At 42.7% G+C, this 25,185-nt stretch overlaps 3 protein-coding genes across 3 annotated transcripts; 2 read left to right on the forward strand and 1 right to left on the reverse strand.

Annotated features, from left to right (window-relative positions):
- Window positions 1–424: 424 nt before the first annotated feature.
- LOC123048260 (syn-copalyl diphosphate synthase-like) lies at window positions 425–11,188 on the forward strand. The gene is made up of 14 exons (XM_044471398.1): window positions 425–533; window positions 3,199–3,266; window positions 3,380–3,689; window positions 3,804–3,987; window positions 4,096–4,316; window positions 4,440–4,560; window positions 4,710–4,822; window positions 4,920–5,155; window positions 5,271–5,386; window positions 10,015–10,113; window positions 10,206–10,379; window positions 10,472–10,556; window positions 10,661–10,867; window positions 10,970–11,188. Exons 1-14 carry the CDS (start codon window positions 425–427, stop codon window positions 11,186–11,188), a joined length of 2,262 nt encoding a protein of 753 aa, XP_044327333.1.
- Window positions 11,189–13,564: 2,376 nt separating this feature from the next.
- Window positions 13,565–18,209, forward strand: LOC123055485 (DUF724 domain-containing protein 6-like). The gene is made up of 4 exons (XM_044479489.1): window positions 13,565–14,158; window positions 15,196–15,648; window positions 16,139–16,580; window positions 16,689–18,209. The coding sequence occupies exons 1-4, from the start codon at window positions 13,565–13,567 to the stop codon at window positions 17,927–17,929; spliced, it is 2,730 nt and encodes a 909-aa protein (XP_044335424.1). The 3' UTR covers window positions 17,930–18,209.
- Window positions 18,210–21,923: 3,714 nt separating this feature from the next.
- LOC123048261 (acetylserotonin O-methyltransferase 1) lies at window positions 21,924–24,117 on the reverse strand. The gene is made up of 2 exons (XM_044471399.1): window positions 23,263–24,117; window positions 21,924–22,435 (listed from the first exon to the last, which is right to left on the reverse strand). Exons 1-2 carry the CDS (start codon window positions 24,052–24,054, stop codon window positions 22,133–22,135), a joined length of 1,095 nt encoding a protein of 364 aa, XP_044327334.1. The 5' UTR covers window positions 24,055–24,117; the 3' UTR covers window positions 21,924–22,132.
- Between the last annotated feature and the right edge of the window lie 1,068 nt (window positions 24,118–25,185).

Below are 25,185 nucleotides of genomic sequence, written 5' to 3' on the forward strand. Positions count from 1 at the left end.
CAAAGACACATGCGACTGACCACCCGCTTCAATTGAACAACAAATAGGATAAGTTGCCCATTATGATGATGGCAACTCTTATAACAGTCGGACTCGCTAGTGCCTACTGCTTCTACTACTTGTCAATTAACAAGCACAACATCCGTCGTCATCCCTGCCACTTCTAATACTACTTGTAGATTAACAAGGACGATCCTTAAGTATCTCCCTTTTGTCGTGTGCTTGAACTTTGATGCCCTTTTCCCTCAGCCTTAATATGCCGTAGATACTGCCAAAAGAACCCGTCACCTAGACCCTTCTTTCATAAAGACTTGATCATAGCAGCAAGTAGCAGCTCATCACTTAGACAAAAACCAAAAGGTTAACACAAACAAAGAGAGAGAGAGAGAGAGAGAGAGAGAGAGAGAGAGAGAGAAGGTGGAGGATGCTGACTTTCACCGCTGCAGTCCGGCATGCTCCAGTGCTCGACCAGACAACAGCCGAGCCATGGCGACGACTCTCCCTGCACTTACACTCTCAGCGTCAACAATGTGGTAATCATGATCTATCAATATCCACACCTGAATGCATGCATGGTTGTCAAAAAACTTGAGTACTCCCGAAATAACATTATGCGCAATTGGGAGGGCTCCTCTGTGGTGGATATATATTTTATATAAATATTTATTGTCATCCAGTGAGCCTGATGTCTAGGGAGACTTTCCATAATATAGAAATTAGGAAGCATATATGTGTCTTTTTTATCTTTTAACATGATGTGTTTAAAACTCAAACAACAATATAATGTCTTTATTTAATTGTAAGAATGGAAACATATTGTGCGTGACATATATAATTCTGAGGCCAAACATAAATTCTGTCATTAGTAAAAACAATTAGCTTATTCGCATGTGAGTAACAAAGCACATCACATTTTTTATTTCCTTTGATAAGTTCAATATCCAAGTTTGTTAATGCAAAACACGTTCTGCGCCAACGAATAAGTAACTGCGAAATTTTGCTCGAACAGTGATGTTTTGATGTTTCTTTACCATGATATAGGTAATCCTAACCTTAGAATGTTTGAAGTTCAAAGTTCTGAATAGTGCAATATCTTAGCGCTCTAGTGTTTGGAGGAGCATCATGCTAAGCCGTTTAGCGCCATTTAGCGTGCTACAGCAAAATTTAGCGCACTATAGCTCCAATTTAGTGCGCTAACACTTCTGTCACTATTTGTCATAGCCCGTTATTGATAAATTTGGAATTATTCACCTACAAAAAGCTACTTTGCAAGCCTCTTTCCTTCATTAAAACTATAGGCTACCTTCAAACATAAATAAAACTGGAATGATCATGGAGAACAAAATTTGTTGATTACTCTTGACTTGACTAAACCTCATCAGAATCATGTTCCACATGTATGAGGTATTGTAGGTCTAATAAAGAACATGAGAACTGAAAAACTCAAAAAAAGCACTTGACTTAAGTATAGCATTAAAACAGGAATTGGACTGACTTGCAGTTTAAATTACTATTCTGGACCTCTAAAGTATTATTGTCATTTTTCACTAGGTTTCATGGCAAATGGCTATAGCAACACAAAATGGTTGTCGTTTTCCAATGTATAAAAACACCAATCAGATCTTCCTGATTTTTGTGAGATTTTCTACCCTATTGCCCTCTTTTCGGGTTAGCACATCGAGAACTTTTAATATATAATTGCATCTTTTTCTAATTCTTCAATTACCCCTTTGGGGAATCATCCGATAATGAAATTCTACGATTTTGTTTGTGTTCATGTTGGAATAGGAGCTTCAAAACCGTACGCTCCTCTAAGGAGGGGGGTAGTCCCGTCCCAGGTTGTGTGGTTAAGGTTGGTATTTTCAACGAAAAACAAGAACATTCTTTCACGAACTTCCTATTCTGGAAAGATTGGTAAAGTTAGGGATTTCAATCTGCCCAGTGAACATAGTAATCACAAAATGTTATTAGTTTGACTTCACAAATAATATTAGTATATTAACGAAAAAAGGTATACAGCTACAACATTCATCCACATAGCCTTAATAACCCAATCCGTTAATCATGTTGTGGGTTCAAATTATACGGATGTGATTAAACTTCATGCAAAAGAAACACATACACCAATGGATAATTGGCAAGTAGGGAACTCAATCCAGAGCAGCCCACATTGTTTACATGCTATGACATAATACATAGATTCTTCTATGAATCTTCTCTCCCATCCACCTAACGTTTCAGTTGATGTTGATCTAGAGGTTTAAGTTGGCTGGCATATTTTTCATACAACATATAATAGTGATAATGTGCATGAGTTCAACTTTCTTCTATGCCCTATGTATTTTCCTATTAATATAAAGTAAATTACATATGTACAGACAGAAAGGAAAAATAAACAAATAAAGCCTATCCAATGACTGTTTTCGGCAACATAATAACTGATAAAAAGACATTGTGTCAACAACATCATAGATGTATTGCAATCCAATTCTGAAGAATTGCAGTGTACTTGTGCTTCACTAGATGCTCCAAAAGTATTAGATTTTGTTTCAGTAGAAATTTCCAGGTGTTAACACTGGGCACTTCATTTTAAAAAGATTTTTCTGTTCCTTAGATTCCAAATATTCTAGCAGCCTAAAATGAGTATGTCCGTGGCAATTCTAAAGAGGTAAAAATGATTTTAATCATAGGTCGATATACCCCTTTTTTTATTCTCTACAATCTCATAACAACATGCTTGAGCAAAGATTTAGTCCCAGTACCGATGTATGGAAGTTTCCTCGCAGCTTTTAGTGCTAAAATACAATCATAATAATAGAATGTTTGCCTTTTTAGTAGTTTTTTGGTATGAATCCTGTCATGAAGATGTAGCCAGAAAAATAATTTCTGTTTAAGTCTGTTGGCACTGTTCTAGAGACATTTAATGATGATATGAGTCATTTGTTGTTCTTTCATCGATCTATACATTTTGAGGAATGTCCTCCTCTAGACACAGGGAAAATCCATTAATCCATGCCTTGGGTATTGCATTTTTTGAGTATTAAATCTCTTAGTTCATTATATTGATTGAAGGTTTGAGTAGAAACTGGAATCTAAAAGTTATCTGCCAGGTTCTCATAAATGAGTTCAAAATGTTAAGATGGTATAAATTTCATATGACTTACATGTTCTTTTCCACTTATCATGCCTGGCATTTAGTACTCATGCTAAGTAGCAAATCCCCATCATATCCGGAGGCAGAATTGCGTGAATGGAGAAGACACAAGGTGAGCATATATGCATATGAATTAACTCGTGTTGAGTAGAATAATAACTATTGCACATGAGTTGGCAAACATACATATTAAACCCTAACAAATAAATCAAAATCTTCCTAAAGGATGAACCGAGCGAGATGGACCAGATGATCGATGCCATTAGAACCACACTAGGCTCATTGGGTGATGATGAGACGTCAATGAATGTTTCAGCCTATGATACAGCGTTGGTTGCTGTTGTCAAGAACCTTGACGGAGGTGATGGACCGCAATTCCCCTCCTGCATCGACTGGATTGTTCAAAATCAACTACCAGATGGTTCGTGGGGTGACCCCGCTTTCTTTATGGTCCAAGATCGGATGATCAGCACCCTCGCATGTGTGGTGGCTGTGAAGTCTTGGAACATTGACAATGAGAACTTGTGCGACAGAGGTAAATTGATTGATCACTTCATTCTTTATTTTATTCAGCGATATAGCTTAAGCTTGTTTACTTCCAAGGAAGGATCATGTATCTAATGTAGAGTGGACCTTTTCTGGTGTATAGGTGTGTTATTTATCAAAGAAAATATGAGCAGGTTGCTAGAAGAGGAACAGGACTGGATGCCATGCGGCTTCGAGATTAACTTCCCAGCACTCCTAGAGAAGGCCAAGGACCTGGACTTGGATATCCCTTACAATAACCCTGTTTTGGAAGAGATATATGCCAAGAGGAATCTGAAGCTCTCTAAGTATGTATACCTAGCTACATGCATGTGATAAATCTGGATTTGTACATTGAACTGAACAGTCTATGTATAATTAGTTAAGCAATAATTAATCCGGCACTCAAATTGTAGGATACCTCTGGATGTGCTACATGCCATACCAACGACCCTACTTTTCAGCGTGGAGGGAATGGTAGACTTACCATTGGACTGGGAAAAGCTACTCAGGTTGCGCTGTCCAGACGGCTCCTTCCATTCCTCGCCTGCTGCCACAGCTGCTGCCCTTAGTTACACCGGGGACAAGGAATGCCTAGCGTTTCTAGATAGGCTTGTCAAAAAGTTCAAGGGGGGAGGTAAAATCACTACCACTTATAGTTCTTGTACAACCAACATGACTGCACTCTTAGGCAGGACAGCCCCTTTGTATGTTCGTCAATACAAACATCGCCATTCACGTAAATTATTTGTTTTCTCAGTGCCATGTAGCCACTCTATGGATACTTTTGAGCAGTTATGGGTGGTCGACCGGCTCATGCGTCTTGGGATATCAAGGCACTTCACAAGTGAAATTCAGCGGTGCTTAGAGTTTATTTACAGGTAACATAAACTACTTTAATTTAATTGGAAATACAATATGTCCTAAAAGTCTAAATGTTAATGATATTTTTAAATGGAGTAGTACCAGAGTAGTGTTTTTTCTTTAAGACTAGTAGACCGGATTAAGAGGAATTATACACTTTGAACAGGCGCTGGACTCAGAAGGGACTGGCTCATAATGCGTACTGCCCGGTTGTGGATATTGATGACACGTCCATGGGTTTCCGTCTCCTCCGTCAGCATGGCTACGACGTCACTCCATGTAACTAATAAGTAGTAGCGCTTTGGCATGCATGGCTACTATATATGTTATGCTGGATCGAGTTTGACAGACTAAAATGCATCGATCTACAATGCAGCCGTGTTTAAGCACTTTGAGACCAAGGATGGCAACTTCTTCTGTTTCCCCATGGAGACCAACCACGCATCTGTCACCCCGATGTACAACACTTACCGTGCTTCGCAGTTCATGTTCCCCGGTGACGACGATGTCCTAGCACGGGCCGGGCGCTATTGCCGTGCGTTCCTCCAAGAGAGACAAGCCTCCAACAAACTGCACGACAAGTGGATCATTACCAAGGACCTGCCGGGCGAGGTAGTATGTTCCAAAAAATTCCAGTTAATTATATATATGTATGCGTCAGTCGGGATACTATTTTAATGTCCTTAGTTCACAACAGAGTAATGAGTCATTCCTCTTGTAAAATCAGGTCGAGTACACACTGAACTTCCCCTGGAAAGCAAGTTTGCCACGAATTGAAACAAGGATGTATCTGGATCAGTACGGAGGCAACACGGATGTCTGGATTGCTAAGGTCCTCTACAGGTAAAAATAATTAATAATGAAACTTTTATCACCACCATCCTCTGCATCATAAGACCAACCTTATTACATTGTTTATTACAAAGAGATCGGACTTTGATCTGGCCAAAAGAAGGAATGATAAAGCATATGGACCAACTAAGATTAACATGCCAAACAAGACCGCTCTAAACACTCAACGGCCTATCACTTGCACGCCATCCAAACCAGGATATAAACTCCGTGGTAGCTTCTTTATGCTAACCTCAATCGGGTCACTGTGATGCATGTTATGTAATGATGTGCATAATCACAGCCAATTGGTACACAATAGTAGCATCTCCATAACCTCAGTCAAAAACGACATCATTCTTATAGTCAGATAGACTAATACCTTAGAGATTTAACACCCCCCCCCCCCCAGCCCCGCCCCTCACACACACACACACACACACACACACACACACACACACACGCACATACAACCATGATCCAAAAATATGTGAAATACTACATGGACCCGTTCATGTATGTCTACTAGACAATTTTGCTGAGGTGGCATAGAGCTTAATGAAGAAAGAGAGGGTCGACTATCATATCATAATAAATGATGTGCTACTATTTATATGCATGACAATAAATGAGGTCGTCAAAATACTAACATACTAACATATGATACTATGCACCATGGAGATAGTATCATATACTAGTAACATATGCATGATAATAACGTATCCTCACTACAAGCAGCTTAAGAGAGCTATGTCCGATCTACCCGTTTTATCGGAATCTAATTGATCCCTCATGCACCACACTGAAAGATACAAATCAAACAAAAGAATCCTTCAAATTTATAAGGCCCTTCCAAAGGTGGGAGTATTAGTTTGGCTTTCATAATCGTGAGTATTTTGCTCCAAATGCTAAAAGAGAGACTCCCAAACTGCATCCAAGGTTTTTCTTTTCATATTTATTATATTATTCAATAGTGTCAGACGAAACAAATACATGGATCTAACCCAAAGCCACCTTCCTAGCAACCCTTATCGCTACATCTAAAACTTGATGATGTGCCTTGACATCACACCAACACATACCATCTAATTTGGTGGCCTTGCAAAGCCGCCCACAGTGAGCCGAGAGCACCAACCGGTTTAACAAACCCTAAGAGCGCAACGCACCTGCACGCTCTAGAATCTGCCTCCGCCATCTTCCGCGGATCAATGCATTGACCTTGACAGGCCCAACTATCGTCGACGTCACCATGACGCCAAACATCGCCCCGCCCTCCAGACCCCTTTAGCCAGCACTTGCTCCAAGAACGATGCCCCATGAGGCTGAGCGGCTCCAGACACCTCCATTGCTCGATTCGGAAGACCGAGATCAAGGGTTTCCCCCGAAGCAGACGCACCTTCCATCTGAGTCCACGTGGTGGTCTAACGCTACCACGCCTCCGAGCTCCCAGCGGTCGAAGCCCCAAAACAGTGCCAGTAAGGAGATAAACGACGCCACACGCCACCATTGTCTGGTCCGACAAGCCAAACTTGCGGTTTCCCTCAGAGCTCGACAGGACCACCACCTTCACAATGTCCTCAAAGGAAGTTAGCGACGCCTGTAGACGTCATTGCAGCATCCGCAACGGAAGGCATAGGCACACGTCAGAGAAGCCCACCAATGCAGGAGGAAGGACTGCATCGGGCTAGACAAATCCAGGCACGTGACCCAGATTTGTCCAACCAGACCCAACCCAAGGTGTCGTCGTTAGCTGGAACAAGATCTGGGGGCACCTGCCATGGATCCACCGCCAGCACGCACGGCCCGTCAATGCCGACACACGTCGCCCCCCACTACCCTTGCCGTGAGTGGCCGCCGTCCACCGGATCTGGACGGAGCCATCCCGCCGTCCCAGAGCCATGCCCGCGTGAACCACCCACCACTACACATGTCGACACACTGCTGCGGTGCATGCAAGCCAATGCACGCCCGCGCCGCGCCCATGCGAGAAGTAGCCGCCTTGCCCTGGCCCCTGCCCGCGAAGGGACGAGGATGCCCCGCCGCTGCCGGTTCCAGTCAAGCTTCGCCTGGCCGAGCCATGTAACAATGGTGTGGGGGGGGAGGGATGGGGGGTAAGGGAGACGAGGGGATGGTTGGCGGTGTTGATCTAGAATTCCTCCTCGTGACCGCGCACGGGCGACGTGGGTGAGACGTCCACTTGCGCATGGCCTAGCAATATTTTATGGCATCCTCGCTCAGTACCTTATACATCCACTTACTCAAAGGCATTCTTATGGAAGTTACTATTTAACCCAGAGAGCTGGTCAAACACGCTAGAATTCGCTTCGTATTGATGGCTTTAGCCAAGTCATGCTCCATCGAAAATAATTGTTCATGAACATCTTGTAGACTAGACAGCTCGTCATATACTAATGGGACAATTGCATTTTTACCCCTAGTTGGTTCCTACCCACGGGTTTTGCCCTTACTTTTCGAGCTTGCTCAGTTTTGCCCTTACTTTTTTCGTCGAGGTCCCTCGAATGCCCTTTGACCGTTTGATCAAAACTTTGAAAATTCATAACTAATTCATATGAACTCAAAAAAATGCAAATAAGATATCAAACTGTTCAGATAAACATTACCTTTATGTGCATACCATTTGCATTCAGGACAAAAGCACCCTTTAAACTACCTGAGGTAATTAATATTATTAACATTATTAAAAATAAAAAGGTATAAACAATATATTTTTTCATGAATAAAAATCACATGCAAATGTAGGTGATGTTTTCCGAACATCCTGATATCTTATTTGCATTTTTATGGGTTCATATCAACTTGTTATTAAGTTTCCAAATACTGGTCAAAGTGGTTTGAATATTCTTAACAAGATGATACGAACTCAGAAAAATGCAAATAAGATATCTGGATGTTCAGAAAACATCACCTACATTTGCATGTAATTTTTATTCATGAAAAAAAATATTGTTTATACCTTTTTATTTTTAATAATGTTAATAACATTAATTACCTCGGGTAGTTTAAAGGGTGCTTTTGTCCTGAATGCAAATGATACGCACATAAAGGTAATGTTTATCTGAACCTTTTGATATCTTATTTTCATTTTTCTGAGTTCATATGAATTAGTTATGAATATTCAAAGTTTTGGTCAAACGGTCAAAGGGCATTCGAGGGACCACGACGGAAAAAGTAAGGGCAAAACTGAGCAAACTCGAAAAGTAAGGGCAAAACCCGTGGGTAGGAACCAACTAGGGGTAAAAATGCAATTGTCCCTATACTAATTGAGGAATGAGGATTCACCGGTTTTTTTTAACACACTATACGTAGACGCTCATATATAGTATAGACGCAGATGCACATATATACACGCACACACTTACCCCATATAAATGCACGCACGCACACCCTATCTCTATGAGCACCAGGGCCAGGCCGGTAAAATTTGAGGCCCTGTGCTAAACTTTAAAAAGGTGCCTTCCTCTCCAAAATAATAATAGAATTATAATAATCTGTAGGCAAAAAGAAAAGATTGAGTTAAATCCTACATTCTTTGTTGTTTCTATGCTTTTGAAAATCAGAAATGTTCTTATATTATGGGACGGAGGGAGTACATATCAATTAGAAGTAGAAATAGCTAGACATACCAACAAGCAATTTACAGCTCAGAGGAATAAACCAGTGCAAGGTACGGAGTCAGAGCGACTGTAGAGAAATGGCACTGTACGCATACTGCATACACGATTGCTAACCTGCCCGGTCCATGGAGAAGGGGCCCTAGCGGCAGCGTCGTTGGAGCTAGGGGACGGCGCAGGCGCGGAGAGCTATGGGCGGCATTGCGGCACCATGGTTCGGCAACAGGGAGTAATCTTCACAGTGGGGAGTAGTCTTCTGGCGAGCAGAGGGCGGAGGACATGGCACTGCCGGAGCTCCATCTCAATGACGGCGGGCTGCGCGGCGGCCCTCAATCCGGTGGGAAGAGAGAAAGATGGATCCAGGATCGAGTCAGGAGAAGCATCTGAGTGGATCGATCGGACGGACCAGGTATGGAGAAATCACCCGTCGGCCTGCTCTCCGCTGGATAAATGGGCCTATTTTCTGGATGACCTAAACTAAGCGGTAAAAATTAGGGGCCCGTGGAAACTGGGGCCGTGTGCCGATTGCACAGGTTGCATACCATGGGCCCGGTCGTCATGAGCACCTCCGAGAGACTGAATCGGTATATCATTTTGAGATTGATGAAGTCGTCATAGTCGACAGAAACATCTCCTCCACTGAACGCACATCGTTGAAAGGCATGAAATAAATCTAGGAATATGTTGCCAGCAATGCCACGTTTAGAACCTGAACCCTGGTAGGTTGGTTCCACCAAAAGGAACCTAACCTTATGAGTTACTCTCGGTTCCCTAATGAGGATCCACAGTTAGTAACCATCCTATGTAGTATTCATCTTACACGTGACACTAGACCTATTCTTAGTTGCCACTTCGAAAAATTTACGGTTCCTAGTGATGCAGATGATGGATGTGTGTCCGTTCATTGGTTTTGTATCGCTTGATGCATCAATTTAAGTCAATATAAAGCCCCCTTTATTAAAAAATAGAGATTTCTGGTAGCCATAGTTCTGACCCATACCATTTCAGAATGAATCTTGTGAGCAACGACATGTACCTTAAAATGGCAAAAGCTGATTTCAGAGAATATCAAAGACTCTCCCGACTTGAGTGGAATGGCCTCAGAAAGTACGTCACATAAATTTTTGCTACCTCTCTATTCCAAGTGCAATCAATAAGCTAGTAAAGACTGCTATATTCTTACTTGAGAGGATGCACAGGTGGTATTTCAGGAACCATCTGCAGAGGTATGGTGGGACTCCTAAGAGCGCGCTCATGGCTTACTTCTTAGCTTCAGCAAATATCTTTGAACCTAGCCGAGCAGCAGAGCGTCTAGTATGGGCTCGCGTGGCCGTGCTTGCTGAGGCCGTTACAACTCACTTCGGACACATTGGGTGTGTATGCAGCTTGCAGCATAAAAGTTTTCCCTCTTTGGAATCTTCTTTTAGTGATGATCGATGCAAAATGTGTGTGCAATTCATTGCAGGGGTCCATGCCATTCAACAGAGAATCTTGAAGAGCTTATCAACCTTGTTTCATTTGACGATGTTTCTGGCGGTCTTCGTGAAGCTGTAAAATTGAACAAACCATTACACTTAGATATAGTTGTTGATATGATACTGAACTTTTACCAGATATGAAACGGCCAAACCTCTATTTTCTTTGGTAACTACAGTGGAAGCAGTGGCTCATGGCATGGACTGCAAAGGAGAGCCATGGATCCCTTGATGGAGATACATCACTGTTGTTCGTTCGCACCATCGAGATCGTCTCAGGAAGGATTGCTTCAACCGAGCAGAAACTGAACCGTTGGGATTATTCCCAGATGGAGCAGCTCACCTCTTCCATCTGCCACAAGCTTGCCACAATGGGTCTTGCTCAGGTGCGTGTGTACATGCATTGCATTCATATATCCATGTACCTCCATTCGTTGTATGTGATTTGTCAAACTATAACCAGAAAATGTTCAATGGGGGGAAAACAGAATGGGGCAAGTATGGAGAACGCAGAGGGCTTACACCGGCAAGTGGATTTGGAGATGCAAGAACTATCTTGGCGCGTTCATCAAGGTTGCCATGGCATCAACAGAGAGACCAGACAGACATTTCTCAACGTGGTGAAAAGCTTCTATTACTCGGCTCATTGCTCACCTGAAACAGTTGATAGCCACATCGCAAAGGTCATATTTCAGGATGTGATTTAGGAAGAACCCTCTTCAGTCCTTGTTGCAATTATTAAGCACGTTTTGTGCTGGGTTCCGTCATGTTACATGTCTAAGAACCTGCAAGAAGGACTGCACGTGAATACTTAGATAGAATGGAAACAAGGTTCCGAACGACATGATACATGCCTAAGTGGCTAAGTTGTATAGGAGTTGGCTGCTATAAATATATACATGTACATGCCCCGGTAACCTAACGCGGGAAAATGCAAAGCAAATAACTGGCACTAGCTAGTGCACAAATGTTTACACACATCTTAATTGATGGTGCGACACTTTCAATTCACGTCATCATTATCTTTTCGAAATACTAGTGGTGTGGGCAAGAAAACGTACGTCGCCACTATGGCATTACCATTACTGGAAAAATCATAATTACCGAATTCTTTGTTGTTTGCCGATACCGGAACACGGGATGACGGTAAAAGACATGTAAGCCGAGTGTGGCTCTTGGCAGACAGTAGGACACAACACACGCCGGCAGTTGCCAAGTTCCTGGTAAAGTGTGCTCGGCCAAAAAAAAAAAAACACTCGGTTTATGTGATATATGCCGAGATCCTCTAGTATGGCACCCGGCAAACAAGTGCCAGGTCCGTTTGCGCTTCACGGCTCCATCACGTCCAGTCGCATGGGCCCAACAGCCTACCCAGTCACAAACATTATTGGTGGTGTACCAAAGACTCCACACGCCACTGGTCACGTATCTAGTTGTGGCGTGGGCTAAATGGACACGCTATTGGTCTATTTTTGGTTCTTGTTTCTCGTTTTTGGTAACCAATATTTGTTTCTCGTTTTTGGGCCTGAATTTTTGTGGTGTGGGTTGAGTCAGACGCCACTACTTGGGCCTTTTTTTTTTACTTTGGTAGAAACCCAGCGCATACTTTTTCAATCTCCACTCAACCCATCTCCCTCCCAAGACTAGCCGCTGCTGCTGGACCCTGCCGAATAAGGCCGCCCCCTTATCGCCACCATCGGAGCTCACCGCTCATTGCCACGAAAGGTTCGATCCCTGCCTCTCCTTCTCCTCACGCTTTGCTCCATTGCATCCAGCCGGCCTCCCTCGTCGCTGGCTGCACCAAATTTGTTGTGTTGTTATAATGGATAGATTGATTGATATATAGTCTAGAATGATATGCTTAGGCTGAAATCCATGGATTTACATGCTAAGTTATATAGTCTAGAATGATATGCTTAGGGTGAAATCCATGGATTTACATGCTAAGTTATAGGAATTCTGTAGGAATGGCCTCGCCTCTGTTGTTGACCGCGACCAATATATGTTGTAGGAATGATAAATTTTAGGGTGAGTAATCAAATTGATTGATGTGCTTAGTGTGGATTGATAATTTTGTAAATTTAGTTCTAGAATGCCTGATATATAGTGCATTACTATATACCATGCACATTACTTTATATCATGCGGATATACCTATTTTTAGCTGTCGGATGCAAAATGAACGGCCAGATTTTTTTCTTCAACCTAATGCCCCATATCCTATCCATCTTCTTCCCTGAAACTACCCCCACGTTCCGTCGACCTGCGCCGCTCACGGCCCGCGGCGCTCCCGCGCCATCTTAGCCGCACCGGCCTCCCCTCAATCGCCGCCCATGGCCATCCCCCTCACCCTGGTAAGGGACAAAAATTTTCGGGGAACTTGCACCCCTCCCACACACCTAAGTTAGATCGCGGGCGAGCCTATCCCCCCTCCCCCCTCCCCACCCCTAAAGTAGATCGACGGCATGCCTACCTAGGATCGACAGACCCAATTCTAAATTCACGCGACATATATTTAGGTATTGTGTAGATGTAAAAGTATGATAAAGTTTAGCTAAAAAAAGTTGGTAAAAACCAACATGTCGCTAGTCTCCTTTGTATTTTGTGTCAAATTTTGATCATAGATTTCACCAACAAAATGTTAATGCATGTCAGCAAAAATTATATCGTTGGATTCGTATTTGAACATAGTTTCCAATGGTATATTTTTGTGACATGCATTGACATTTTGTTAATTAAATTTATGACTAATATTTTATACTAAACACGAAGGGGACTAATAAAGGCGGTATCTGGACCAGTAGTAACTGGTAGTAATTGATGAAAGAGGGAAGCGGTGACATTAACCACGTGCACCAACCTCTGCCGCTGTCTGGTCTGTGTTGTCCCGCCACGCGTCAACTATTGCCGTGCTGTCCACCCCCACCACCCCCGCCCCGCCTCGGAAGTGGAGTCGCTCTCACACCACACCACACCACACCACCCAGCGCAGCCATCCCACTTCCCACATCGCTGCCTCCGCCACCCTCCCACATCGCTAGCTTCCCCCTCACACTCCGAGGAACCCAAAGCAGCCAGCTCCGATGGGCCGCGGCCGTGCCAGGGGGCGCCCTCCGACCCCCTCCGACTCCTCATCGTCGGAGGAGGAGCTCCTGCTGCCGGTCGGCGTGGAGGAGGATGAGGACGAGGCGGACGATGAGTCGGGGGACGACGACGAGTTCGTACTACTGCCGGTCGGCGCGGAGGTGGAGGTGCGCAGCGATGACCCTGGCTTCGCCGGCTCCTTCTACGAGGCCACCGTCGCCGGCCACCTGCTCACCGCCGGCCGCCGCGGGCGCTACACGGTGGCCTACACCACGCTCCTGGCCGACGACGGGGACGACGAGCCGCTCACGGAGACCGCGGCCGCCGGCAACGTGCGGCCGCGTCCACCACCGCCCGAGGCGGGGAGGGAGTTCGCGGTCCACGAGATGGTGGAGGCGTTCCACAACGACGGGTGGTGGGCCGGCGTGGTCTCCGCCGTCCTCCCGCGGCCGGTTATCGACGGAGATCGCCGGCAGCCGAGGGCGTACGTGGTCACGTTCCCCACGTCGCGGGAGACGCTGGAGTTCGGGGAGGCGGATCTGCGGCCGCACCGCGTGTTCGAGGGCGGCCGGTGGGTCCCGGCTGCAGAGGTGGTAAGTGGGGTGGCTCCCTCTGTTCACAGTTCACCTACTTTGGGTTGCATTCAGAAGTGTTCGATTAATTTGTTTGTCGATTATGGATAGAAACATCTCACTTTCAGTACTATTTCAGGTGCTTCGAGTGTCCTGTGCGTCTGTCCCCAAATGGATTTGTAGCATGTAACATGTTCTTTATCAATTTTAGACCATGGATATATTCTGTTTTTGTCGATTGTCTTAACCTTTTTGGATGAATCATAGCTACATTTTAAAAAGGCTATTTTTTCCAAACTTTGCAAATTTAAGTTTACATTTTCTTCAGACAATTCATGGCAACTAGCTTTTTTTCTTGTAAATTTGCTATAATTCATCCAAGAAACGGCAATTAGAAAATATCAGTTAGTAAAAATGACTTAGCTTTACAGTTCCGTGGCCTGTCGGATGCTGGTTCAAGTCTAAGAAGTGTATAATTAAGGGCCATGAACACGGTTATTTTTTTTTGTTTCTTTTGGGGAACATGCAGTGAAATCAAACATATTGTAGATTTTCAAACTAATTGCGCTCATATTGAAATTATAATTCCATTTAAAACAGCTCGTGCTGTGCTTGCGCAGTTTCTCATTTGAGATTTTCTGCTGTCTTTATCATCTGAATTGGCGTATCTTCTTGAAGTTACTAATTCCAGCCCACATATTCCTCTTTTGGGCTGTGCTCTCAGACCAGCCATTACAAGCTAAGTGATAATGAATACTGAAATATTAGCACTAGTCCTACATGTTCCTCGAAAATTAATGATGAAAATTTGACATTTTAGCTTACAAATTTGGGGGCTGCCAGACTATACAGCCAAGTATATGCACTGTATGATAATTTGCAGCCTTGAGATAAATGTAAATATTTTCCAAACGTGTATTAACTTGTGCCGCTAACTTTAAATTAAAAGGATGTGGGTGGATCATTTAAAATGCATAAAACTTCTCAATTCAATGACTAATCTGCACTCATTGTGCAGTTATCTCTTTCATTATTTCTGATTCTCTTGTTGTGTGCAGGACAATGGAAGTCCTTTGTTCGGTGAGGGAAACCAAGTTGAAGTGAGTGGAAAATCCTTCGGTGCATTCTGGAGTCCAGCTACTGTTCTTAAAGTGATTGGTGCTACAAATTTTCTAGTAGAGTACATGCATATTGAAAATGACGGGGAATTGGCCACTGGGATTGTCGATTCTCAAGATATTCGGCCAGCACGCGCCATCACCCGTATGGACTCCAAGTACAGATTTTCTCCTTCTTCTCATGTCGAGGTCCATCATGAAGATAGTTGGTGGCCTGGTGTTATTGTTAAGGTTTTAGGTAGTGGAATCAACAAGAAGTATGTGGTGAAATTGAAGAATCACGAGACAGACATGGAAGACGTGCAACCTGTGGATGTTTTGACGGTTCAAAATACGCAACTAAGGCCACGGTTTGACTGGGACGGTAAAAAATGGGTACGCTGCGTGAAAGAGGTACAATTCCTGCATCATCCGTGCTTTGTCTTCTGTCGTTCCTTTCTGTTGTTTTTTTGTTGATTGAAACAAGTATATTATACTTAATTTTAGTCTTTCAGATTTCAAAAATATTTGACAACATTACCATAGTACTTTGGCTCCTCTTATCACTACTGTTGCAGCACGCTACTCATTTTATACACCTTCATTGTGCATCGTTTGCATCAGGGCTAACGACACTTTCCATCTGTTTGTTCTTCAATCCCTTGGGCCCAGTAAACTGTGATAGACTTAGTCCCTAAATGATGGCCATATATTTATCTTGTATGTTTAGGAAAACAGATGCGCACTTGAAAACACAAGCTTCTGCAAATGAATTAGGAATATGCAAGTTAATTCATAATTGGAATATTATCCCTACTCTACGTTCCAAACATCAATGATGTTATTCAATGTTGCCTCAAAATCTTTATGGTGTACTGATGTTTTGTTTTTTCCTATGTGTTAGCCTTCACACCAAAATTATGTCCATGAAATGCATCCATGTCAGAAATCTTCTCGAAAAAGGCTAGTTTCCGCCTTGTATGATGACTCTGATAAAATCAGTAATGAACGTGATTCTCATCGTGACAAAAAGTTGAAGAATGAAGATGTGATATCAGGAAAAAAAGCTCCTCTTTCTCTGTCCATTTGCAATGAGAACAATGAAATTACTCATAATCAACGGAATGCAGTATTGGCATTACGGTCTGAGCTATCACTTCCTTCACTGCCACCAATGGCAGCACTTAACCAGCTGAGTTCATCTTCACTTGCTCCAAGCTGTCATCTGGAACAATCATCTTCTCAGATGATTGTCATACCATCTACGCCAGAAAGTTGGCAGTTACGGGCTTTGTTGTTTGCAGCGTTTGGACAACCAACAGCTGACTCACAGGACCAACTATTAGGTATGTGTTATAATTTCTGAACAGTCAGCAATATATACCGATCACAGAAATATCAGCAACATTTCGTTATGTTACTAGCAGGCGTATCATGATACTTTCCATTTCCAGGTTCAGAAGAGGGTAGTGGAATAGATGATCTTCAGCAAGGAGGCTATGTTGGTGAAACTAGTGTTGAGCAGGATACTGGTGGAGAATTATGTCAGAGGTATTTGGTTATGGCTGATAATGCCAACGTTCCTTTGTTGCCTTCAGCAGAGAGTTGTGATGCTAATTTGCACGACAACCGGCTCTCCAAGGACAACACGGCAGCTGCGATGGAGTGTGTTACTTCTAATGCTGCTCCAGCAGAGGACTTGTCTCTCATACCTGTAGCTACTTTAGATCGTGCTGTACCTAATCTGTTGCCAGTAGAGTGGGATTTGGAGGTCAATATAACGGAAGATATGGATGAGGAGAACCATCAAGGGAATGTGGTTGGGTTAGCCAGCAATGGGCATCATAATCAGTATACTAGTGTTGACTGCCCATTCTCAGCCACATCTTTAACCGCACTCGAGGATGACATGATTACCACTGAAAGTCCAAGCAGGAAGTTCTTATGCAGTAGCCAATCCACCGAGAAGTCGACAGTAACTCGGCTGTCTTCTATTGGTATGAGCAATTATAGTGTGACAGAACCTTTCGATGATAGCTTGGCCACAACAAATGATTCTGTCTTTCCCTTGTCGTCGGAATCTGTAGCTGTGCATGAGAGTACCATGGACACGAATGGCCGGCTTTCAGGATCCTTGACAATCCAGCATCTTCCATTTGTGAAGACCTCTCCAATGTGGGCACATCTTGAGGCACTGGAAATATTCAGGAAAGCGCCGCAGCGGCCACATTTTCGTCAGTTCGAGCAGTATTGTCCAGAGCTCCGCGAAGGGATGGCATTAGGTTTGATGCACTCCTTTGCCAACTTAGCAGAAAGCATCAACATGCTGGATGTTCAGGGTGACAAAGAAGTACTCGAACAGAAGATGAAGAGCCTTGCTTTGCTCGAGGAGAATGGTTTCGACGTCACGTGCCTGAGATCACGAGTGGAAACTTTACTTGCCACAGATAATACTCGCGTCGAAAAGCTGGAGGAGAAGATTGCTCGCATAGAAACCTACGACCAAGAACTCGGCATGCAAGTTCGCGCGCTAGCTATGACCGTCCATCGTCTCGAACTGCATGCGTATCTCATGCGCAACATGGTGCGGTCCGCCATCAAGCGGAAGATGAGCAATGCTGTGAAGATCTCAAGACTCAAGGCCGAAGCAAACGATCTTGAGAGATCATATCTTTCCAACGCCGCGCCACGGTGAGTTTGGTCTATGGTGGGAGCATGTCAGCACGCTTGTGAATAGGTAGTTACCACAACACCAAGCTAGTTGTTGTGTTTTTACTAGTTCGTAATGCTATCCAGCAGATCGCCGTGTGACGGGCGAGTCTTTTGTGTATGTTGTTGGTATGTTTCAGGCAGTTATCTGTGAAATTCCGTGTAAGCTGAACCTGGACAGTACGTGCTTGGGCTACTGAAGTCACCTTTGGTATTGCGTACATGTCATAGTAGTGTGCTGCTCTGTTCTGTGATTCATAGTCTTCAGCAACGAACCAGTCTAGACTGTGGTTGTGCTCAAAACATGCATGTTTCGAATTGAATCCTGTGGTCGTCTGAATACCATTTTGTTGACGACTATGGTGGCATGGTTATGGAGGTGAAGCTACAAATTGACATGTCCAGGCTGCACTAGTACTTTCCCCTTCTTTCACTTGCGATTACTGCCAAAGAATCTGAGCCAAAGCATTTCCTACAATAATTTGAGCTAATTAGAAATTGCTATAAATGTGTTTTTCTTGATAAATTAAAGCTTATGCTTATGTGTATTGGCTTTTCATTTCTTTTCTTTCATGACAGATCAATTAAGTATTATCGGCACTTCCACAAGCTAAGGTTGCAGGGGTGAACTAAGTTGGGATTTTGCAGCAATGAGGGTCACAACTATTGGCAGAGAACGAGCTCCAACAGGGTTGTCACGCTAGCCAGCTCAGCCACGCCCCTCAATTTGCCTTGAGACACAATGCAAAGCGCCATTCTCTTGCCGTTCACTCCCTTCGTCATCAACCTACGTTATCACCGATATATAGCTTGCGTAGTAGAATTCATGTTCATAATGACTAGTCATCAACGTGTGCTACTGCACGGGCTAGGATTTTTTTAGAGAATTATAATATTGTAAATAGATCTTTTGTAAGTATAATTTTATAAAATCTTGTAGAAATTAAAAATACAAAATATTTGGATTAACATTTTTTATTTTAATATCTATTTTCTGCTCCTAAAATGTTTTTTAGAGAATTCTGCCACAACCAAAATTGGTGACACCAATATATATACTTAACGGCTCCTAATTTTTGCAATGACAAAATACTTATGAAGATGTGTTTTCCTTCTAACATTATTACATATATAATCGATGATATATCTACCGGTTACTATTGGCACGAACACTCCATGGTTCCGTATCCGTGCATGTGGGTGAAATATTCCTTTAAAACATGGTGCAACAACTGTTCTGCAACGATAGTGTATGCCTATCACACTTCATCCAGTCGATGGTACATACATTCGATATCTAACTCATCAATGCCCCTACCAGCCAAGTGCTTATCAGTTCCACATGCCGGTGAGCTCCGTGCCTTGATAGGGCCTAGCCAATGATATATAGCTTTATCTGGCAGAGAACTGTGTGCATTTCTTGTTCTTTTGGCTACTATTATTTTTTGGTACTTCTATTAATTAAATACCCTTGCATTATTGTGGTCTTATTCCTTAGAAATGACATGCCCCCACTTTCGAAGAACAATGGGTTTCCTGATGCACCTGAACAACTTAGGAATTCTGAATTTTTTAATACAATCATGGATTTGTTTATTAATATATTTTCACGACATAGATTTAAAAAAAAAGGATAGGTTGCCTTTACTTTCAGAAAACTATGTGCGTTTGCCAAACTAATTTGACAGTATATATGTGGTTTTGTTTGTACATTCATATATCCCTTTAATTTGTGTGCGTAGTGATTTCTGGGTTAGAAAAAACAGTTCACATACCTGGATATACGCACCACACACTAATATACTGTACACAGGTCTATCAAAAATATACTGTACACATATTTTTAGCAAAGTGAACAACGTTGGTCCATGACATTGATACGTGACGTACGAAGTCTAGCAATGTAATAAATGTATGCATGGTTAACTTTGCTAGTACGCTGCCTGCCGGAAAGAAAAACAATAGTTTATTAGGTGATATTAGTTTAGACTTTAGACGTTTCCTTTTTTTGTTTGAGGGAATGCACGTTAATTTGCTTCTCTTTTTCTTTCCTTGTTCTCTTTTAACAGCCTGGACATTTTCCTTTTTGGTGTAACACGTTGGACTCTTGGGCCCATTGTATATTTTTTAAACGTACAAACATCTAAATATGATCTGGTGGAGTTCCCGTATCTCATTTAATCCTAGATGCACAATTAAGATTTAATGGTTATATTAAAATAGTCTTTGAGGGTTAACATAAAGGCTCGTATGGTGCTTCCAATTAGTAAATATAAGATATAAGATACATGATTTTGTGCCATGTGTGAAATGCTCCACAATGGTTTCTCTTTCCTTAATTCTTACAAGTGTTATGGACTGTCTATCTGAACTACTATAAGTATCAGTGCATATATAACCTTATATTTATTTATGTTCCGATCAATTTAGGCTACTCCTGCATATAAAAGTTAGAATGACCTACAATAACCATATAATTCTTGATTCTGGCTTCTTGCGTCATGGAAGTAATGGGTCATCTAGTATGGTAGAGCTATAGGCATATTTTTTATACATTTATCGACAAAGGACAAAGTATTAATATCAAGATAATATCAATTATAACCATCCTCTACAATGACATAATATCAATATATACCTAGTCAAGACATCGATAAAGCCAACACACAACATACCAATAGTAACACCATTCACCGTCTTTTGACCACAAATGAGCCACAAGAAAGATTCTTCAAAAAGACCCCCTCCAAAATGGCAACAACAAGCAAACGCCGACCTCAAAGGATTGAACCACTATGGGTCCACATTATCCCTGTTAATATCTATCTTTCCTAGACACTCCATTTTGGTCCACAAAATTGAGAGATGACGGCTTATGACCAACCTCCTCGGAATAGAGTTTTTGTGTTGGATCATTGTTTGACCCACAACGGAAGCTTAGCTAATATCATGTTGTTACATTTGTACTAGTGGTAGTTATATTATATTATATTGAATTGATATTACTTTACATGTGTGTTGGACATGCATGATTACCAGTATAAGACTAGACGGTAGTGTGAGCCATGCTAAAGACAACCAATTTTTTCCAATGGTGAATTAATATTACTTTACTTTTTTTCTGTTGGCTAGTTTAGATAGGTAGTTAGTAGTGGGAAAGGCGTGCATGAGTTGGTCTTAATCTTGCAAGTATACTACCGTGATGATGGCAAATGGCAAAGTCTTGCAATGTATTATTGCCACTAAGGATAAATATTTGTGTTGGGGCTCCAATGAAATCATGCAATACAATAGTATGTCGTCTTGGTTAAGGCAATTATTTGTGTTACAATTAGAACTTGGATGATGCAGAGGGTATCTCGATCTACAGGTGGGTTATTAGCTATAGAGTCGGGGAGGGTATCGTTATATAGAATTACGGACGTATTGCCTATATAACATCAGCTCATTACACAATCTAGCATGAGCATGACATATTTCAGATGCAGTTTTTCACATGACTACGTACGTTATTTGCCGTCTTCTATTCTTATGGAGAGTTACACTTGGTGAATCTATCGACCCCGGTGCAGTTTTTGGCATAAGAAAACACTTCCACCGACTATTACTTTTATTTATATTTTATGTTATTATTTATTCCGAAAATACAAAAATATTACCTATCACGTTATTTTTCTGTACAACTATCAAGGCTATACACTTAGTAGCGAGAAAGAGAGCAGACAACCTGTTCACTAGTTAGTTCTACTCAACGAAGCCACCACTAGTGGGTTGCCGGGCAGGCCTCCAGTGGTGTTCGGCCACATACTACTTTTCTTCAGTGGCGGATTGCCTAGTTTGTCCAATAACCATATGATTCTGCAGAAGTACTCCAAAGAAACAAAAGGAGTGGCTATTTCAACCACTAGTATTTTCTATGAACAAGATAGAAACAGAACAACAACAATTTTTAAAATATCGTAAAAATATTGTAGTCTTGCTTGGTGTAATAAAACCCAATCATCGATCTCACCATGATATATAATTTCATAAAATACAGTGACAATTTCTAGAGACGATTACACTTAAAAGAATATTTGAAAGGACAACACACACAGAGTTCATGCACACATACATAGAACGTGTAGGCCTTCAGGTATGTGTGCAACTTATTATCGTGCCAATTAATATGGTATAGTTCACCGAGCTTTCATGGGTAGATCTCAATTACTGAGTAGGGACCCAATACTGGCAGAATTTTGTAATCATCACTGAAGCCAGCATCAGAAAATATCCTCTTCCACCCAATTTCATCTCGTTCCACCCCGGTGATATACATCATGAACAAGTTTTGTATGGCTTCCATCTCGTTGATTTTTTTGTCGCCATTTGCAGATCCTCTTACCATATCTATAATTATCACCTTTCCTCCAGCATTTCTGCCAGGGATGGCTTCCTTGCAACGTTGAAGTATTTTGACACAGTCGTCGTGACCCCAGTCATGCAAAATGTTCTAGGAGATATACATATAGAAACAATTTAGAATAAAAAAAGAAAACAATTTAGTGCAAGAAGAAAAGGAAACATTAATTGCATTATAAGGATTTATTGTGCTACTTTTACATGAAAATGTGATTATAAAGTTATAGGAGGGAGTAATCATCTAAATTATATTTAAAGTATTTTTTGTGTTGTAGCCCCTTAATTTATTCTATCAAAGCTTCAAACCAGTTAATATCATCTTCCATGGGTTAGCTAGTTTCCCCCCATGCATCCAACCCATTACACTACTTAATTGACAACCCAGAGACCAAAGGGCATGTTTCCCAGGAATAGGTCGTATATATGTGAAATATCGTTTCAACCAACAATGCATTTATGGTAGATCATAATATTTTCGGTTTGTCTTCACCGTTGTTTTCTCCCTCCGATCGTTCTATTCAATCATGACCGTTTTCTGGTAGAGCATTATATTTGTCCAGTTTCCTCAGGATGCATAAAATTACATAATTTTTGTCCACAGAGAAAATTTGAAGTGCGGTTATTCTATTATTTTCATCATCTACTGCTAATTTGTCGCAACAAAAGAGTTTCCAGTGTTGTATGCGTCTTTACTTATAGGTAGTGGGCCCTGATATATCTAAGTGCTGTGAAGGGAGGAACTAATAGTACCATTTTAGTTTATTTCCTTTTTTGGACACTTGATCACAATCGAAATAAAATGTTGGACACCTATTATCGACCAGTAGTTTTGAGTGAGTAATAAGCGTGCGTGCAATTAATCACATGTGAGACACTTATGAAGAGACCGTGCGCGCGCTTGATATGGATGGGTAGTACCTTGAGTAAGACAGCATCGGCGGATGGAATGGATTCAAACATGTCACCGGCGACGAAACTCAGGTTGTCATCACGGGCGGCGGCCTGCCCGGCAACGACAACGTGAGGAAGGTCCATGACGGTGCACTTGATGCGCGGGAAAGCCTTCGCAATCACTTGAGTGCCCGCGCCATTGCCGCCACCTACGTCGACGAGCGATCTGAGACCGCGGAAGATGCGGCCCTTGTCGACAATAATGACCTCGAGGAAGACCTGGCTATCGGCGGCCATGGAGTCGTTGAGGACGTCGTTGAACCCGGCGTCCTTGCTGACCATCTCCCACTGGGAGCAGCCATGTGCGAGCTCGAAGAGGGAGCCGGCGCCGGCGTCCTCAGGCTCGGTCCTGAACCATTCGGGCATGCTGAAGGAGGAGACGACGAGAGGGTTGACGCAAAAGGGAACCATAGGGGACAGGTTGCACCAGCCGACAAGGAAGCGGCAGGCCGTGGTTAGCCCATACACCACGGTGTCACCATCCCCGGCGCCGGCAGTGGCAGTGAAAATGCCAGAGGTGGTAAGCAGTTCCATCACGCGCTGCAGGTCGGCAACCTTACCGGGATGTACCTTTGCGTCTGCCGCGATGTCGGCGAGGGTGGCGGTGCCGCCCCGGCGATGTATGGCCTCGGGGATGCCTAGATCGACCACACACCTGAGCGACATGGATTTGACGTAACCGAGCATGTGGTTTTGGAGCTCAGCAAGAGCTTCGAGCAACTCCTGCGGGCTCACTTCAGCCAAGAGCTTAAGCGTCATGCTGGCTAGGGCTTAAGCTAGACAACTTTTCTTTTTAGGCTGCTTAAGCTAGACAACTTCACTGCAAATGAAAGCTCGATGTGCGTGTACTCCTTGCCTTGCCAATGGCTTTTATACACGGCCAACTGGTTAGTGTTGGAACGTATTGTCCTCACTTCTCTAACTGTTCAGATCAGCTCTTGGTTTCTACAAATACAAATAAAATTGGTGACACAACAAAATCTACCTACCAAGGTATGACTATAACTTTAAATTTAAGAAAATAATTTTTTTGAGACATTAAGAAAATAAATAAAGAAAGGTAAATGTACTTGCGACCAACAGAAAACTAGAGAATAACCCGCGGCTGCTGCCGGAATTGGTTGATAGAAAAATGAGTTCAACACATGGGCATCAAAATTTAAAATACAAATGACTTATTATATTTAATTATGTATATTTGCTACAATATTTGTTTAGTATAAGTAGAATAATTGAATGGAGATCAATTTTCCATGCATAATTGAATGTTGTGGTTGGTCTTTTCCCATGCATGATTGTATGTCGAGGTGGGCCTTATCCCATTCATAATTGTATGGTGAGATGACATACTTACATGGTGAGATAAATAAATTAGTGGGGATGACCCTTTTAGGTACACAACATATGAAAAGAAGCATAAAGTTAGGGCATCTACAATTGGACCCCTGAAACCCTCCCTAAGACGTCTGGGCGTACAACCCGGTCACCATCATGTAGCAAAATGGCCACCCTGCCGGATCCCCCATGACAAGCCCAAATGTCCAGATTGTCTGGCACTGTAAACCCAGTGCATATATTGAGCGGATATGGGGTGGTATGGACACTCGGATGCGGCCTCCATGTCGACCATCCCAGGTTGCCCAGTCTGACCCCACATAGACCCCACACTATCATCACCCCAAACCAAAACCTAGAGTAGTGTTGACCGCTCCACTCACATATCAGTCTGCTCCGCTCCCCTCCCATTCCATCATGACCAGCTCCGGTGGCGGATCCGGCAACGAGTCGGACCCTGTCGATTAAGACGCGTTGCTCAAAGAGGAATCAATCTTCACCCCCGACAACGAGGAGCTCACTCTCTGCATTGCCCTATGCAGGTAGTGGGTACAT

This window comes from Triticum aestivum, chromosome 2D (genome assembly GCF_018294505.1).
Source record: "Triticum aestivum cultivar Chinese Spring chromosome 2D, IWGSC CS RefSeq v2.1, whole genome shotgun sequence".
NCBI lineage: Eukaryota > Viridiplantae > Streptophyta > Magnoliopsida > Poales > Poaceae > Triticum > Triticum aestivum.